This window comes from Triplophysa dalaica, chromosome 23 (genome assembly GCF_015846415.1).
Source record: "Triplophysa dalaica isolate WHDGS20190420 chromosome 23, ASM1584641v1, whole genome shotgun sequence".
Taxonomy (NCBI): domain Eukaryota; kingdom Metazoa; phylum Chordata; class Actinopteri; order Cypriniformes; family Nemacheilidae; genus Triplophysa; species Triplophysa dalaica.
In genome coordinates this window covers 3,191,538-3,208,542 of record NC_079564.1, presented here as the reverse complement: position 1 = coordinate 3,208,542, position 17,005 = coordinate 3,191,538, and the positions used below count along the sequence as shown (strand labels likewise).

The 17,005-nt window shown below is 37.6% G+C and overlaps 4 protein-coding genes across 6 annotated transcripts; 2 read left to right on the top strand and 2 right to left on the bottom strand.

Annotated features, from left to right (window-relative positions):
* The first annotated feature begins 109 nt into the window (after window positions 1–109).
* On the top strand, window positions 110–6,417 carry lrrc31 (leucine rich repeat containing 31). Of its 3 annotated transcripts, none has more exons than XM_056738661.1 (12): window positions 110–388; window positions 1,554–1,688; window positions 1,911–1,973; window positions 3,356–3,562; window positions 3,643–3,789; window positions 3,886–4,053; window positions 4,319–4,489; window positions 4,707–4,874; window positions 5,015–5,182; window positions 5,249–5,413; window positions 5,505–5,675; window positions 5,851–6,417. In XM_056738661.1, the coding sequence occupies exons 3-12, from the start codon at window positions 1,961–1,963 to the stop codon at window positions 6,198–6,200; spliced, it is 1,728 nt and encodes a 575-aa protein (XP_056594639.1). In that variant the 5' UTR covers window positions 110–388; window positions 1,554–1,688; window positions 1,911–1,960; the 3' UTR covers window positions 6,201–6,417. The 3 variants fall into 3 exon arrangements, with proteins under 3 accessions (XP_056594639.1, XP_056594640.1, XP_056594638.1); XM_056738662.1 differs by having other exon boundaries at window positions 1,891–1,973; XM_056738660.1 differs by having other exon boundaries at window positions 1,886–1,973.
* Window positions 6,418–6,569: 152 nt separating this feature from the next.
* Window positions 6,570–9,053, bottom strand: lrrc34 (leucine rich repeat containing 34). The gene is made up of 10 exons (XM_056738663.1): window positions 8,893–9,053; window positions 8,708–8,817; window positions 8,562–8,626; window positions 8,347–8,430; window positions 8,108–8,236; window positions 7,922–8,017; window positions 7,624–7,778; window positions 7,352–7,507; window positions 7,105–7,231; window positions 6,570–7,028 (listed from the first exon to the last, which is right to left on the bottom strand). Exons 1-10 carry the CDS (start codon window positions 8,988–8,990, stop codon window positions 6,828–6,830), a joined length of 1,221 nt encoding a protein of 406 aa, XP_056594641.1. The 5' UTR covers window positions 8,991–9,053; the 3' UTR covers window positions 6,570–6,827.
* A 411-nt stretch (window positions 9,054–9,464) lies between these two features.
* On the top strand, window positions 9,465–10,356 carry gemin8 (gem (nuclear organelle) associated protein 8). Its single transcript, XM_056738683.1, has one exon. It carries the CDS (start codon window positions 9,551–9,553, stop codon window positions 10,169–10,171), a length of 621 nt encoding a protein of 206 aa, XP_056594661.1. The 5' UTR covers window positions 9,465–9,550; the 3' UTR covers window positions 10,172–10,356.
* Window positions 10,357–10,642: 286 nt separating this feature from the next.
* Window positions 10,643–15,539, bottom strand: mynn (myoneurin). Its single transcript, XM_056737616.1, has 8 exons — window positions 15,465–15,539; window positions 14,386–14,673; window positions 12,716–14,130; window positions 12,471–12,630; window positions 12,153–12,331; window positions 11,851–11,934; window positions 11,675–11,761; window positions 10,643–11,578 (listed from the first exon to the last, which is right to left on the bottom strand). The coding sequence occupies exons 2-8, from the start codon at window positions 14,655–14,657 to the stop codon at window positions 11,163–11,165; spliced, it is 2,613 nt and encodes an 870-aa protein (XP_056593594.1). The 5' UTR covers window positions 14,658–14,673; window positions 15,465–15,539; the 3' UTR covers window positions 10,643–11,162.
* Window positions 15,540–17,005: the final 1,466 nt, after the last annotated feature.

The window sequence follows — 17,005 nt, the reverse complement described above, 5'->3', positions numbered from 1 at the left end:
TTTGAATGTAAAATATATATGCATGTGTACTTTAAAAGATACGGATACATATAACTGTTTACACTGTGGTATGACTTTAACAGTTCAGATACTGTATATAGCAGAGGATGTTTTCGAAGCCATTTCCCGTGAATGTTTTACCTCCTTTAATGAGCAACAAAATTCTCTTCTTTCTCATTTAAAGGACAGAAAAAAGTAACAGACACCTTTAAATTGTATGATGTGATTGTGCAAGGTTAACACGTGTTGCCACATCATACAGTTTAAGTACAGGAAATAATCTTATCCTTGTACTTTACATTCTACAAAACGTCTAGACAAACAAGGTCTGTTTGTACTTTGCTCTGAGATATGGTATTCTGCGCGTGACAAAGAAAATTATTGTAAGGTAATGCTTGGTATACTTTGCTGTAATTGACAATCAATGTGTCTGTAATTGCTTTCATGTAAAAACCTAAATAAGCTTAATTTAATAGTTACTACCTCAAAGGGACACATTCAAACACATAGAAATATATCAAACAATACAAATTGTGTTGTTATGTAAAGGAGTGGATGGAGAAATCAGGTGTATGACTGACAAATACCTCTGTGCTGCTGGTGTGTCTTCTCTTTTATGGTTTCCTAACTATATTTTTTCCAGATGACATAAAGATTCATGTGAGATTGCAGAAATATTCATACAAATATATATATATAATATATAAAATACAAATATTCAGAGTATTATTCCCTATCCAAACGTATTTCACATTGTTATGTTATCACATACAAAATGATTATATTTGCCAGTGCCATGCTTTGTGTGTGTTGTATGACTTTTGTCATGATCAAGACCCTTTGTATCACCCTCTAAATTTTGTATGTCATTTTTGTCTCACATTAGCTTATGGGAAATTATATACTAACTTATTATTGGAGAAAATAATAACAATTATTATACATGTTTGTTTGATTAAACTGGCTTGTATCGTACGTAGCTTAGTAGTTTTAATGGGATTTAGTTTCCACTAAAACATTATATCATATGACATCACAGAAAATATAACTATGCCAGTTGTTGTATTTAATAAGATAACAAAAAAGATGATTAGACCAAATGAAGGAAATACATCCAAGGAGAGCTTCAACTTCATCTATATAAGGATTACAATGAAGCTGCTAAAGTATAGTTTTCGTCTAATTAGTTTTTATTTAAAAAGCGATTTCCATAGATACAGTTAGTTTTGAAACGTTTCCTATAATGTTGGAAGAATTATAAATAAAGATTGGGAAAGTGACATAAAGCCTTTGTTCGGTGGTTAGCAAAGTTTAGCATTAACAACTTTATGTTAGTTACCATGGCATTTTGGTGGCAACTCGTGGTTTCCATGGCTACCACGGTCAATTCTCGTAAAGTAAAGACGGCGTTAGTTAACCAAAGTCCACTCAAATGATACCTGTTTTTGAAAACGTAATACGTTTTTAATGAATAACTGAGATTTTTTTCCATAATCGAGGTTTATGTGTATCTGGGCTCATGTGACTAACTGTTAACATTGTTTATGTAAAAGCCTGTTTGCCAAAGTTCAACCCGCCCAAAACTTCCGGGATCCGGGATGAGATCAATAACAGCTTCTACGGGGGACTGAATCTACTTAAAATCATCGCGCATGTGTAGACTTTAAAGTTGCAAGAAACACAGTAAGGTAGGAACGACAATAGTCATACAAATGAAATAAAATCTGGTGATTTTTATATACATCCTGTTCAAACGGAGAGGATGTCGCAAAGTAATACAAGATTATTAATCGACTGTCAAAAAACATGAATGTACAAATATTGCAAAAGGACAGATTCTCTATTGCAAACATAACAGCACTCGCATTTCTCTTCCCATGTAAAGTATAGCGTCACTTATTTAACTTCAGGTCACCCCGAGACCTCTGAAATCAAGTGGGCTGTTTCCAAACTCAAAGCGATGGATTCAACAGGTATGTTGTCTAGAAAGTGCGAATCTTACGAAGTGTGTCTGGAATATTTCCGGGTCACATTTCACCCCGAATTTAAAAGAAATTTAATTAAAAAATGTTTGCTTTGCATTGTCACATTAGTTTTATGTCAGTTAATAATATTTCCAAACCAATGCTCTTATGGACAAATCATTATACAAGCCTTTTTTAAATGAGAAGTATTTTCGTAGTAACGCTTACAAAAATTAACTATGATTTTACATCGTAGTTTAAGTATGGTATTTGTGGAAAAACCATAGTAACTACAAATTTGCTATGGTCTCTTTAAATGACCAGAGTTTGTTTAAGGTACCAAAATCTACGATTCTACTATAATAAAAATAGGGCTGTTAAAAGATTAATCGCGATTAATCGCATCCAGAATAAAAGTTTGTGTTTACAGAATATATACCTGTGTACTGTGCATAATAATTTTGTATTTATTAACACACACATCCATGCACGTGTTAAATAAAAAAAAAAATGTATAAACATCTGTAACCCTGGACAACAAAACCAGTTTTATGGGTAAATTTGTTGAAACTGAGATTTTTACATAATCTGAAAGCTGAATAATTAAGCTTTTTATTGATTTATGTTTTGTTATGATAGGACAATACATGCCGGAGAGGCAACGGTTTAAATCTCTGGAATCTGAGGTTGCAAAAAAATCTAAATATTGAGAAATTTGCCTTTAAAGTTGTTAATCAGAGGCACTGTAGCAGGCAATCCACTCTCAAAAATAAAGTTTTCATATATTTAGAGCAGGAAATTTACAAAATATCTATATGGAAAATAATCTTTACTTAATATTTCAATGATTTCTGCCATAAAAGAAAAATCGATAATTTTGATCCACACAATGTATTTTTGGCTTTTACTAAAAATGTTTTAGTGCTATTTAAGACTGGTTTTGTGATCCGGGGTCACATTTATATATAAGTTCAATTATTGGTAAATATAAATAAATACATTTAAATATTCCCAAAATATGTATACATGTGTATGTGTTTGAATTTATAAATACAAAATTAATATGCACAACACATAGACATATATGATGTAATCACAAACTTTTATTCTAGATGCGATTAATCGCGATTAATCTTTTGACAGCCCTAAATAAAACCATGGGTAATTTTGCCAATAGGTGTTATTTTACCGACTTTGTCCAACGTGCAAATACACAGTATTTATGCCAGATTAATATTTAATAGTAATAAAAAGTTAAAATAAAATAATCATGGACAATAATGAGAATTGCAAAATCTCAGTAAACTTAAATCCAAAAAGCCACAGTTTTAATGAAACGTTTAAAACATTCTTATGGTGTTTATTAATAGTCATTATACTTTTTAATCCAGATTCTGCTAAAGGCGGTCAGAAAAGATCTCCTCTGGATCTGATTATGAACCAGCTCAGAAGAAAAACTTCATTCACGGAAAGAAAGAAACCATCCGTTGGCCGCCTCTTCCGCCCATCCGAGAGCAGCGACAAGAGAGAGGTAGGGATACCTGAATTAAAAGAATCAGAGGCCAGTGAAGGAAAAGACAACACTGAACCTAAGAAAGGTGGGAACCAGGTCAAAAGCACATTTACAAGGTGCAACGTAACAAAAAATACATCTTGACAAGTGCTTCTTTCCTTTTAGACATCAACAATGTGGATGACGAGACCGGCTCTGTTGTTGGATGGGGTCGGGTGAAGCAGTTTGTTCAGAAGTTGGGGAAAACCCCACACAGTCAAAATCTTAACCTGAGCCACTGTGATCTGACAGCCACAGATATGGTGGAACTGGGTGGGTGTGACATATTTCCTGTTCACAGTACTGTAAAACATACGTGTGAATGTACATGAGTCTGGATCTTTAACTATTGTTTTGATGGTTTCTCAGCTACCTTACTGCCATTCCTGCCTCATCTGGAGGTGATTGAACTCTCATGGAATGATTTGGTAGGAGGCTCCTTGAAGGCACTTACGGCTCATCTGCAGCATGTGGAGAAGCTGGAGGTACTAAAGTTGTGTAGCTGCAGGTTGACAGCACAAGATCTCACAGCTCTTGGTAATTTTTTTATTAATTAAACAAATGAACTAGTAGTTCCCCTCACAGAGCCTTCAGTATTATTTCAGTGTACCATGGATATCAAATTCATATATTTAATCTTCATGTATCTCCTGCTTTTCAATATATGAATATATCCTTAAGGGAAATGTGCTATGAGAATGGCATATTGAACATATTACTTCATTAATAATTAGTAACTTAATAATATTAATATAAATAGTAATAGTAAAACAGATTTGTGAAACTGTGTCTGATGTTCCAGGTGAGTCTTTTGAGTGCATTCCTCTGGTGGAGGTGCTCGATTTGTCCTGGAATGTTGGCGTAGGCGCAGGAAATTTCAGGGACTTCACAGTGCACCTCCGGTCTGACAACAGGCTGAAAGAACTCCGGCTGGTGGACTGTCAACTCACAGAGTCAGATATTACAGCACTGAGTAAGATGCAATATAAATTAATCTCATAGCTGTGATGTAAATAGTGTGGAACCTTCAAGTACTGCATGCTATGATTCTCTAAATACGTTTTATTAAAGGTTCTTATAGACACACAATTCAAGAGTATAATGAATGAGTGAACTCTGTAAGCTAAAGTTGCTGCATTAATCAGAATTTTGTCAATTGTAAGCGTTGATATTTTGATATTTTTCTCCAGGTACGGCTCTTCCCATGTTGTCTAGTTTGAAGGACTTAGATCTATCCAATAATAAGCTCTTGGTCAAGGGTATGGAGAACTTTACCTCTTCTCTGAGCTCTGTTCCACGGCTGAAGACCCTGAAACTGAGCATGTGTGGACTAAATAAAGACAGCTTTATTATTCTGGGTATGAGAGTGTTTAATAAGAGAGTATAGACCGGCTAAACAACTATTAGCTGCACAAACCTTTAAGGGTTGTTGTTTTCAATGATAAGGTGTATAGGAGAATAAAATGTGATGTTTTTTTCTTTGTTGAAATGTTAAAAGGTCAAGCTCTCAGATTTATCAGTGACCTGGAGCACTTAGACCTGTCCTGCAACAAGGAAGCGAGTGAAGGTCTCACCTCACTGGCCACTAATCTTACACTTCTCAAGAACCTGAGAAGTCTGGACTTGCATTTGTGCTGCTTAACAAAGGAAGATCTGTTGGCTTTAGGTAAGAAAAACAATTGTTTGAAAATGTTACAATATTTGTTGGCATTATTTAAATGATTTTCTTCAGTCCAGGTAGCTCCATCTCTTAAAGAGCTCAGAGAGCTGGATGTCTCCTCCAATAAAAGTGTTGGAAGCACTCTCCAAGATCTCCTGCATGCCCTCCCTCTCCATCAAATATTCAAACTGCCGCTGAATAACTGTGCTTTGAGCACATCAGCGTGCCACGTTCTCGGTAGGAAACCAGAACAAATTCAGAAAACATTCAATGGAAAAATGTAACAAAATGAAAGGATTCTGAAGAACTGTGTGTGTGTTGTTTTTAGCTGCTGCAATGGTGACGCTGAAACAGCTTGAAAGTCTGGATTTATCTTGGAACAAGTGTGTGGGGGAAAACCTGGGGGAATTTCTGGAGCCCTTGCAGGAGTCTGAGTGCAAACTACAAGAACTCAGACTGTGTAGTTGTAATTTAACCACCGAGGATGTGTTACACCTAGGTGAGTTTTGGTTGGGTGTGGTTTCAATAACATCGAGATCATAGTTGATAAAGTATTCCTTGATAATAACGTTGATTGCTTTGGTCCGTAAATGATGCGTAAATGTAAATGAATCCAAGTCGTCTACTCAAATCATTATTTTAGATCTGTCTATAAATGTCTTGTAATCCTCTAGAATCTGCCTGCCAACGTGGTGTTCTGTCCCGGCTGAAGCTCTTGGATCTATCTTATAATGGCAGCGTTGGAGATGGAGGTTGGACATCCTTGTTTGGAAAGGCAAGCGGTCTGAAAGGTCTTGAGGAACTGGATGTCAGTCTTCATCCCGCCGCTTCTCTTTCTGCGTCCCCTTGGCTAAACTCAATGCTGGAGGCCCTTTCGCAACTGCCCAGCTTCACCCGTCTGTCTCTGCAGCACTGGGCTTTAAGTTCAGCTGAAAAAGAAAAGCTGGAAAAATATCTTAAAAAGAAGAACGTCATTCTGGAATGTGACAGTCCGGCCACGCCCACACCGAAGGCAGAAGGTTAAAAAGAGGCATTGAGGCCTCTTTGAAGTTCATGTCTTAATTGTTAGTGAATTAGGCGTTGATTGACAGGTGACAGTCAGAACCAGATTTGGTTTTACATTTTGTATGTTAACCGTTTTTTAAGTGTTAGATTTTCATTAATGTGATTATCTTAAATTATGATGTGTTTGTAAAAAAATGAGTGTACAAATCAGTAATATATAAAATAGTTTTTTCGTTCACTTCAAGTATTTATTTATTAAAAACCAACCCAGTAACACAGAGTAAAGAAAAGTTTACACAAATAAGAAAACTACCAAAGGATTGTTTAGTCAACAAAATGTTTATTACTCTTGGGTGGCATTACAAAAACTGGGGGAAAATTAGCATGTGACACCCAACATAACAAAGATTAAGTTTCAGAGCAAACCATTTGTATAAATAATGTGTTATTCACAATTCACAAATACTAGAAACAAAGATGTAAGCTGTCATTAAGAACTGAAATTATAAATAATAAAACACACTTTATAATAAACAAATGTAACCAAGGGTACTGTATTTTGCCTCCGAAAAAGTCCTAAATCCTGAAAAAGTATTGATTAAAAATATGTATTGAAAATACATCAAAGTTGCGATTCAGGCTGGATCTAAGATACCAACGAATGTGATGAAATCAGTGTCAGTGCAGATTTGCTGAAATCATTCATCCCATATGGGGATGTCTGATAGTAATGTCTCTGCAAACCATGAGATGCTTCTGCCAAGCAAACATGACCGTCAACCTCATAGGGGGAAACATCTGTGTGCCCTTCCAACAGTCGCCCGCTGCTTATCAGCTGGGAGAAGCCCTGTGAACAACAAGAACGAAAACATTTTGTAGCTGTTTGAGAACTCTAATTGTTAACATCGGACATAGAGTCTCACCACACAGACTGGCTCCTCGAGTTTGTTCCCCCAAATGTAAACATTTGTGAGAGTTGAATTGACCCTGATGGCCTTGTAGAGGCACATTAGACCTGCAGTTCCAGCGTTATTAGCGGTAATGGACAATCTAGAAGGAAAATAAAGAAAAAATCTGTTGGATGACTAGAATGATGGAGACGGTTATGGTGTGCGAATTGTATTACAATGAAAAAAATAGAAAATAGGAGGATTAGAACAGGACACTAACGCTCTGAGTTTGCTGTGTGGAATCTTGATAGCTTCACTTAGATACTTAGCACCATCATCCTCGATGCAATTGGAGGAGAGATCTAGAATCTCCAAAGTGCTATTTTGTTTTAAAACATCTGATAGGCATCTGGCGCCATCTCGTGTAATTCTGTTACTGTAAAAAACTGAAGGTAAGTAAATGACAGATGCTGCTAAATTTAAGACACTGGACCTTTAAAGGTACAAAAAAAAAACACTGCAACAAATTTGTGTGTATGTGTGTATGAATACCAACGAAGATCCAAGTAGCGTAGAGAAGAGTTCATTTTCAATGCTTCACACAGTCTTTCCACGCCAGTATCAGTCATGCCATGTTTTCCCAGGTGCAGCTCCCTTAATGTTTTATTGACCTTCAGCATAAGTGCCATATGTTCTGTTGTTTCCTCCTAGTGTTAAGGGCAAGATTATTTTTTACCAATTTAGCCAAATACAATAATGTTTGGATAAAAGCGTCTGATAAACGACTAAGTATAAATGTAAAATACAGTAATCATAGACCAGCTACAATAAAACACCATTTCAGCCATACCTGAAGACTGAAAAGAAGAGGTCGGCTAATATCAAGGGCACAAATTCTTCTGTTATTGTTCAAGACGATGGCAAATGCTATTACACTCTGTGTAGTCTGTTAAATAGTCATAACAAAATCATTCAATTCATTCATTTTAAACTTGTATTTAAATATATATGGATGAATATCATGTTACTTGTGTACCAGGTCACAATCTGACACATCCACTTCCTCTAAAGTAGCATTGATCTGCAACATGGCAGCCAGTTGCATGGCACCTTTGTTTCCGATATTATTTCCAGTAAATCTGAGCTTTCTCAAGCTTTTATTTTCCTGTAAAATTCAGAGAACACACTGGACTTGAGTAGTTTGTTGGATTATTAGTTATGATGTGTATTATAATGCATTACAATATAATATAGATAAAATATAGATTAACTTGCATGGAGACTTTTTGCTAGCATTCCTGCACCCTCTGCTTCAATGTTATTGCACATTAGATCAAGAAACTGAAGGGACTCGCTCTCCTGTAAGATGGTCATATTGCTTTATTGCTTGCTCATGCCAGGGTGGTTATACATGTACAGTATGGGGTTATAAATAAGCACACATATTGAAATGTATAGTAAGGTATACTGACTTGAAGTAGTAACGTTACCTGAATGAGGTTTGCCAGATAAACAGCTCCTTTATCCGTAATGCAATTGTATCTAAGATCCAAACCTGCAATTATTGTTTATCATAAATGCGATTTTTTTTAGTTACACGTCTTAAAAATGTGTTTTAAAGCGAGTTAATATTTACCCTTTATTGCCAAATTTCCAACCAGCGTTTTTGACAAGACAAGCACATCGTCATCTGTAAGTCTTTCTCCATGCCGATCATTTCCAGCTAATACGAGCGTAACAACGTCGCTAAACAAAATAAAGCAATTATACACTGACATAAAAGCAAGACGTGTCGTTATGTATACTTGTACGTTAACCAACCTGATCGCGCTATCTGCAAGTACTTTCAAAACACATGCTTTGGGGGGTCGCTGAACTTCTGCACATACGGACAAATATCTACTTTTTAAATCCTCCATGTTTTACGCTTTGAGTATCTATGGCTACAGAAAATGCATTTGGTGTTACTATGCCAACACCAGTTAGTTACTTCTGACGTCACGCACCACCGCTTTGGTCTAAACGCCCGCCACATGCAAATATGTATTTGTAAATAAAGGAAATTACTTTTGAACTTTAACCATGCAGTAAATAATTATTCGTTAAAAAATGTAATTATTTAAACTTAAGCTGTTTTTTGTGAAACAGAAAGGTAATTTTCTTCATTTTGCCCTATGCATTTATCAATAAAGCTATGGCAATTTTTTAATATAAACCCCAATTTTTAATGTTTGGATAATAGTTTGTTTGATTTTATAAATGTCCCTTTTATTTTTAGCTATATTTTAATGTCAAACTAAATAGTCATTTGCTCATTTGTCGACTCTCACTAGACGGGGCTGATAAACAGAATTTAAGCCCATCCTCCGTAGCAGAAGGGGGCGCTAACGCGCCTATTACCTTTTATGCCAGTCGCCGCAAAAAAACAAAAAAGAAGTCTAATGCGGACATTACGATTAAAGTTGAAAGATCCGTCGTAATGGCCAGCCCGAGCGATATGGAGGAGTGGTATTCCAATCCAGTTTATGCTCGCTACTGGCAGCATTACAAGCAGGCCATAAACTGGCACAAAAGGCACCAGCGGGCTTATAAAAAAGCAATGGAGGCTTGCTACATCCCATCGATGTTTCACATGTACTCATCTGCCGTGCAGCAATACTCGGATTGGGACTCAGCTGAGGGTAGGCTGGACAGAGACAGAGCCACAGAAGAGGAAAGTGAGACTGACGAGAATGATGAGAGTTCGGACGAGGGTATGATTGAGTGTACCGTCAGCAATGTGGACATCTCAGAAGAACTGCGGCAATACTTCGCCCAAACTGAGCAGCACAGGCAAAATCTCAAGATACAACAGGAGATGAACGCAGTGGAGCAGGAGTCTTATGTACTGGCAGACGAAGACTTGCACCGGGTTTCCTGGAAAAGCGTACTGCCCCCATCTGAACGTCCAGGAGAGTCAAGGGCTGTGGAGATGAAGAAACTTTATGGCAAGGAAGCAGCAAAGATTCAAGGGATGGAGACCGCTATGCGGCTCACCTTTGACCGTAACTGTGACCGAAAGCAGCCGAAATACTGGCCTGTTATACCACTTAACTTGTAAAGTGTTTTGTGAACTTGCCTCAACTTGAACTAGACTTAGATGTATTTGCTATGGAACAGTGGATGTGTTGTGTATGTTTTCTTAATTTCTGTATGCCGTGTTTTGTATTTTTCATGAAATATTTTTTAATGCAGGCATTTCAGTGGTTGATGTAACTGATAAATAAAACAGTCTATTTTCTTCAATGTGTATGTTTAATACTAATTGTTTTTGCTTTCAAAAATTATTCGACGTGTTGTTAACTGTACTTTGATTCTTGTTAAATCTTTAGATTAACCGATGTCTCTACTGTAATCTTGCCATCAGCAAGCCCACAACATGTACCAAGATTTAGAAGTCAAATGAGTTGCAGTTCCCACGTTATGATATCTTCAACCCTAACATATATTTGTACATAGTTATATATTGAAGTACGCTCCTGCCACAGTATTTTTGTATTTGGCAGTATCACAAATACCACAACAACCAAGATCCAGATGTGAGAGGATTTATTATAAAAGTTACCCAGTTAGACGATCCTAATTCTTTCACAATGCATATGAAATATTTGACACTAGGTCATATAACATTTTAGATATTTACAGATTCTAAAAGACAAATGCATCAACATATGAGAATAACCAAATCAATGATAATGTATAGTAATGTTCTCTCAGTTAAATATAAAAGTATTTTTAAACAACTAAACAAAAGTTGAACAATATTCTAAGCACGTTAATTTCACAGCTAAGTGTGGCCTTCCCTTCATTTCAGAAAATACTTGACGCATTTGATGATGCAGATTCTCCTTTGAAGGAAATGGGAGCTGTTACAAGAGCTGATATCTGCTAAGATTTTTCCATCGTTCAAACGCTTACAAAAAAGTTATCCAATGGGACTTTTTGTATGGTAAGATGTTGCTTTCCTGAATTCCCCAGACGGCCATCTAGGAGGATAACTTTGTCTTCACTATATGGAGAATGCATTTATAAGGAAGGAAAAATCTGGAACTTTACTCAATGGTCTGAACAATGACGATTTGCGTGTGTTCCATCTCTGCAGAGGCTGGGATTTCATACTGTTCCACGACATAGCTCACTTGCTCGCCCGATTCTCCGTGCTGGATGAGGACTGGTGCTTCCCCCGATTCGCTGTGCTGGAAGATCATGGAGGGTTCCGTTCCGTCTGCGTGCTGTATGATCATGGAGGGTTCTGTTCCGTCGGCGTGCTGTATGATCATCTGAGGCTCTGCAGACTGCTGGATGATGAGTGAAGCTTCTTGTGGCAAAAGAGGCGTTTCCATCTGGATTTCGTGATCTTGCGAATCGATGAGGGCGGAGCGCACCCGTGCAATCAGGCCTTGGTGGTCGATGGGGATGTTGAGAGCACATGGCTCGGTTTTTGTAGTTTGCTCTTGGTCAGGAAGAACTGTAAAGGTTTAATATAGATTTTGATAAATCATTTTCATGAAATTGAGTGCGATTCTTTAAATAGAAAATGTATAAAGGCATTACAATAACATACCATTGTGTTTTAAAACACTGTGTTTCTTCAAGCTATAAACATCTGCAAACATGTTTCCACACAGGTTACAATTTACTCTTCGTGAACCTGTACATAAAAAGAACAAACAATTACACAGTTTTGCGATGTTCTTGCAAGGTTTCCATTTTTGAAATATATACTTTCTTATAAATCACCATTGTGGATGTCCATATGCTTTCTAAGTTCCGCAGATGTTATGCAAGGTTTTCCACAATCCAAGCAGATATAAGGAGTCACACCTGCCAATAAAAGGAATCATCAATTTAACAGTCCATTAACCTCTGCATTAAACTGTAATGTGCATTTTATCTGGTAACATTTGATTCATCCTCTACACAATCTTGATATCACTATAGAACACAAATCTATATTAATATCTCCCTTACTCTTATATTCATGCATGGCCAATTGTTTAAGGCAAGATGAAAGCAAGCAAAAGAAGCCCCATCAGACCCACCGGTGTGTTTCCTGGTGTGAGCGATGAGCGAGCTGGATACAGCAAAGGACATGCCACAGGTGTCGCAGATGTACGGTTTCTCCCCCGTGTGGCGTCGCTTGTGGTACATCAAAGTGCTGGCCTGTGTGAAGCGCTTTCCACAATCTGCACATTCGTAAGGCTTCTCACCGCTGTGCTTCCTGAGAGCAGATGGGATACAAAATCTTAATACATAATTTTCATTTGACCTAATGTATTGTTTTATTTAATGTTAACATACACACAAAGTAACCTATTATAAAAGTATAAATTATACAAATAAAATTTACAAATACGCACCTTATGTGTATTTTCAGATTGCTAGATGTGGCAAAAGCTGCACCGCAGAAATCACATTTGTGCGGCTTTTCTTCTCCGTGATGCATGCGGCAGTGATAGACCAGCTGACACTTCTGCGCAAAACGCGAGTCGCATGACGTGCAGGAAAAGGGCTTCTCGCCTGAAAACAGTGAAGAACATCCATCATTTTACCTAAATCTCAAAACGAACAAACTGCAACAAAGTTAACCTATTTACTTTCACACCTGTGTGTATGCGCATATGGGTCTTCAGCTGGTTGCCCTGTCTAAAGGAGCGGGTGCAGAGCTGGCACTGGTATGGTTTGAGGCCCTTGTGTATACGCATGTGTCTGCGCAGGCTGCTCATTTCTGAAAAGAGGTTTCCACAGACGTTACAAATGGGCTTGAGTTTATCCTGCGAGGGCTTCACTTCCTCTTCTCCTGCCCAGTCTTCGTTGTCATTGGCAAAGTCGTCATCGTCTCCTTCGTCCTCTTCCTCATCATTACTGGCCTGGCTTTCCTTAAGCTTTTGGCTCAAGCTTCTCTTCCTCGTGCTGATGCGAACCTTCTTGGAAGGAGTCGACTCCGCAGAATCTTCTGTAGCTTGAGAAGAACCTTCCTCGGTATCAGCAGGTTTCTCAGAACCTTCATCTGCTTCTTCTCCACCTTCCTCTGCTTCTGTTGAGGGCTTGGACCGAGGTCTTCCTCTTTTCCGCCCAGTACCTTCCTTTTCCTTTGTCTGTGCGGCTTCTGAACCTTCTTCAAGATTGATAGGTTCTGCCTCTTCATTCGCTGTTTGGTTCTCTGTGGGTAGTGGCTTAGTCCGTGGCCTGCCCCTCCCTCTTTTGATGACCACAACTCCCTCTGCATTCTCTTTTACATCAGCCATACTGCCGTCTTCATTCCCAGCTTTACTTTCATCTTCTCCGAGAACTTCTTCACTTTCTTGATTGTCTCCATGTTCTTCATCTCCACCTCCCTCTGCTTCAGCAGTGGTCTCGGGCATTTCAGAATCAGGCAGGGGCTTGATTCGTGGACGACCTCTTTTGCGGACAGGGCTCTCACCCTCCACATCTTGTGTATCGGCAGAACCATCTTCAGCATTAGCAGGATCAGCTCTGTCAGCAGGCAATGGCCTAATCCGCGGGCGACCTCTTGGTCTTCCAGTTCCTCTCTCCGTCACTCCGCCCACTGGACTAGTGGTTTGCTGTGCTGATGAATGGTCAAGTGAATCAGAAGTCAAGGGCCTTACTCTTGGGCGACCTCTTGGTCTACCCCTTCCTCTTCCTCTGCCCCTCTGAGCACTGATACTGTCCTTTTCAACGTCATCCTCATAAAGCCTGGTTTTGGGTTTTCTATCTCGATTGCCAACTCGATGGGAGGTCTGTTCACTAGAAGACTGGGCTTCATCGGTAGAGGCGGAGTCATCTTCATTAGACATCCCTTTCTTTAACCACTCCTTCTCCCGCTCCTCCACCTCTGAGATCGGCTCCAGAGGTTCATAATCATCTGGGCTCAAAGGTGATCGTGGATCTATATACTCTGTTTGCCTTATGGGTGAACCACCACCTTCCAACTCATCTGGGGTAAGTGAACAGCGAGCCACAACCTCAGGCATTCCAAGGTAGGTTGCAGCTTTTTGTACACTTTCAATTTCCTCCCTAGAGAGAAGCAAGCATAGAAAGAGTCAGAAAATCTGAACATTCTTTTTAGAGTGACTTACATCAGAACTGTGTTTGAACACATTTTTAATCAATAACTTTTGAATGCTGTTTACCTTTGATATCCATCTATTTTCAATAAAGATGTATCACTAAACTGTGTGTTTTAACATTTTTAGCACGTCTTCATGGTTTTCCATGGCCATACAAACTCTGTAATTTAAATAACACAAATAAAGATGACCATGAACTCACCTGTCCATGCTCAAGTCCCCTGTGTATATGTAAGTCAACAGCTTTTCAAACACCGTAACGTCCACCCAGTCTGGGTCCAGAGTTATGGTGGCATCTTCTTTTCCTGTGTCGATGCACAGGGTTGAGAAAAACTCGCTGAAGGCCGCCAGGACATTATGATGTGCCTGGTATTGAGATTGTCCTAATACTATTGTGCAGTCACACAGAAAGCTTCTTTCTCGCTGCCTCTTCAGCTGCTCCAGAAGAAACTCACTATGTGTGATATGTGGCATGATGTGTATGACCAACCTGTAATGTCAAGAACATATTATAATATTTGCAACAGTGTAACATTCATATGACTGATTTGGCAAGTAATTCCTTATTGAAATTAAGCATGGTTTTAATACAGATACCATAGATGAACTATTATATTTGTAATCTATAGTAACCACATACTTACCCCAACACTATGGTAATGAAAACCACATGTATAGGGTTTTATTTGAATAAAGCCAAGGTTAATATTGTAATGGCATAGTGGTGACAGTAATAAATAAGAAAAATAACGTACACCCTATACTTATATAGGTGTATACCACACACCATAATCTCTTTAAGTGGAATAAGACATGCACCTAAAAATACGCATTTAAGCATGTATATACACAAGAGCTCATACATCTATGTGAAATTGTCTACTGTTTAGAATTGACTGCATCAAGTATGAAAAATAAAAGTTCCCGCCCATTGCTCAAAAGTTAGTTGCAATAACTAGCTTGCTATCATAATAACGCCGTTAAAACACTATTCAAAATAATATAAAGCATTTACTATTTTCATTTGTAAATATACAATAAAAATAACACAATTCACGAGTTTCGGGTGTATGCACATAACTAATATTTGTAATTTTGACATGCAAAACAAAGGGCTCTTATTTCGAAAATGCTCGATCCGGTACAGCGCGAACCGCAATTCAAAGGCTAGCTCTATAAATTACCGATAGAGTAAAATGAACGATGCAATAATTACTTAAATTGCATTCTTAATGGTTATAAAGATGCTTTGGATTTTTTAAATAAAAAATCAAGTCTCACGTTTATTCGACAGTAGATTAAAACCTCTTTGCTTTGACGTCCATTTTCGTGGGCTTGAAGGGGACTCGGATGATGACGTAATATCCGGTTTGAATTCTTTCCGGTGCCACTTCCAAACCAACATATTCTAATTGAATCCATTAGGTGGAGCCAGAGATAAACATCTGCCAGTGTTAAAGGATTCAAAATTATGAATTAAAAAAATTATAATAATAAATAAAATATTACTTAATAGATCTAGTTTAATTATTTTATTGTTTTTGGTATACAGGGATATTGACATCAGCAAGACCAGGGTATCTGACCAAAATGGCTGTGAATAAACTGGGATATGTTTGATCAGTGATACAATTTCATACAATGGTCCCTTTTTTTGACAATCTGTGTCCCTGTCATATGTTCTTGAGTAGCAGCGGATGACTTAACAATGAAGTAATTTAGTCGAAACGTTAATGGAAAAGTATGTTGGCCAGTTTAATGAATGAGCAAGGAAAGGAGACTGGGAAAATGCAGAATTAAATCACATGACTGTATGACATACATAGTATGCAATAGTTTTTTTTCACGGTTCATACATTGACTGTATATGTTTGGTGAGCCATAAAAATAATAGAATTAAATAGGTCAGAGTATACTGCAGTGTGTAAAACAGAGAAGAGAAGGTAAAATAATGGCATTTAAAATATATCTAAATAATTTATTCTATTTAATAAATTTTTTATAAATTAGACCTGGTAAATGCTGAAAAACACTACAAGACTTTTGTTCAGATTTTTGCCCAGATTTTCAGTCTGGAGTTGCTGCAGAAAGTCTGCTCCAGTCTGCAGTCTGATGTTTTCTAAAAGTATGCAAGTGTATGATGTCTAGTTTTTAAAAAACCTGTACAGATTGAAAAATTCTTGTAGTGTATTATGACGAGTAGTATAAGTTTTGACACCGTTTCACATTTCACCAAACTAACTTCTTAAGTTACATTTTCACATCACATATACCGTACAGGCATTTCTTTTGCAACAACGCACAGGAACATTTTCGAAAAGGCTAACCTTAGGTAATACTGGAGTCATGAGGATTCATGTGTTTAAACTGCCCCAGTTAACTACACATTAGTGCATGTGTGTCAGTTAAAGTATTCATTAACTAAAATTTTGGACCCTTAATAAAGAACAAGGGGTTCTTCTGAATATTTGTAATGAGCAGCTGGATTGGGAGTGCTCCTCTGATTACACATTTTACTATTTGTATGAAGAGTGGGGCATTCACATAAACAATGAGAGTTAGAGCATACAAGTAATTTAACCTCACAATTAAATAAAAAACAAAAAAGGTTAACTTTTTGAGAAAAAGAACCACCCCTTCCAGAAGGCTGGCTACAGCCTTGATGGTGGACATGTGAAGCATGTTTTCAGGTTAATTTTAAGATGTATGTATCCACCTGTTACCTAAATATAAAATGTGTGTTTTATTTTACTTTTTACACAGACCTGGAGAATTTCCGAAACAGAACCCAAGAACCGTAATAATGACAAAAGACACAGGCA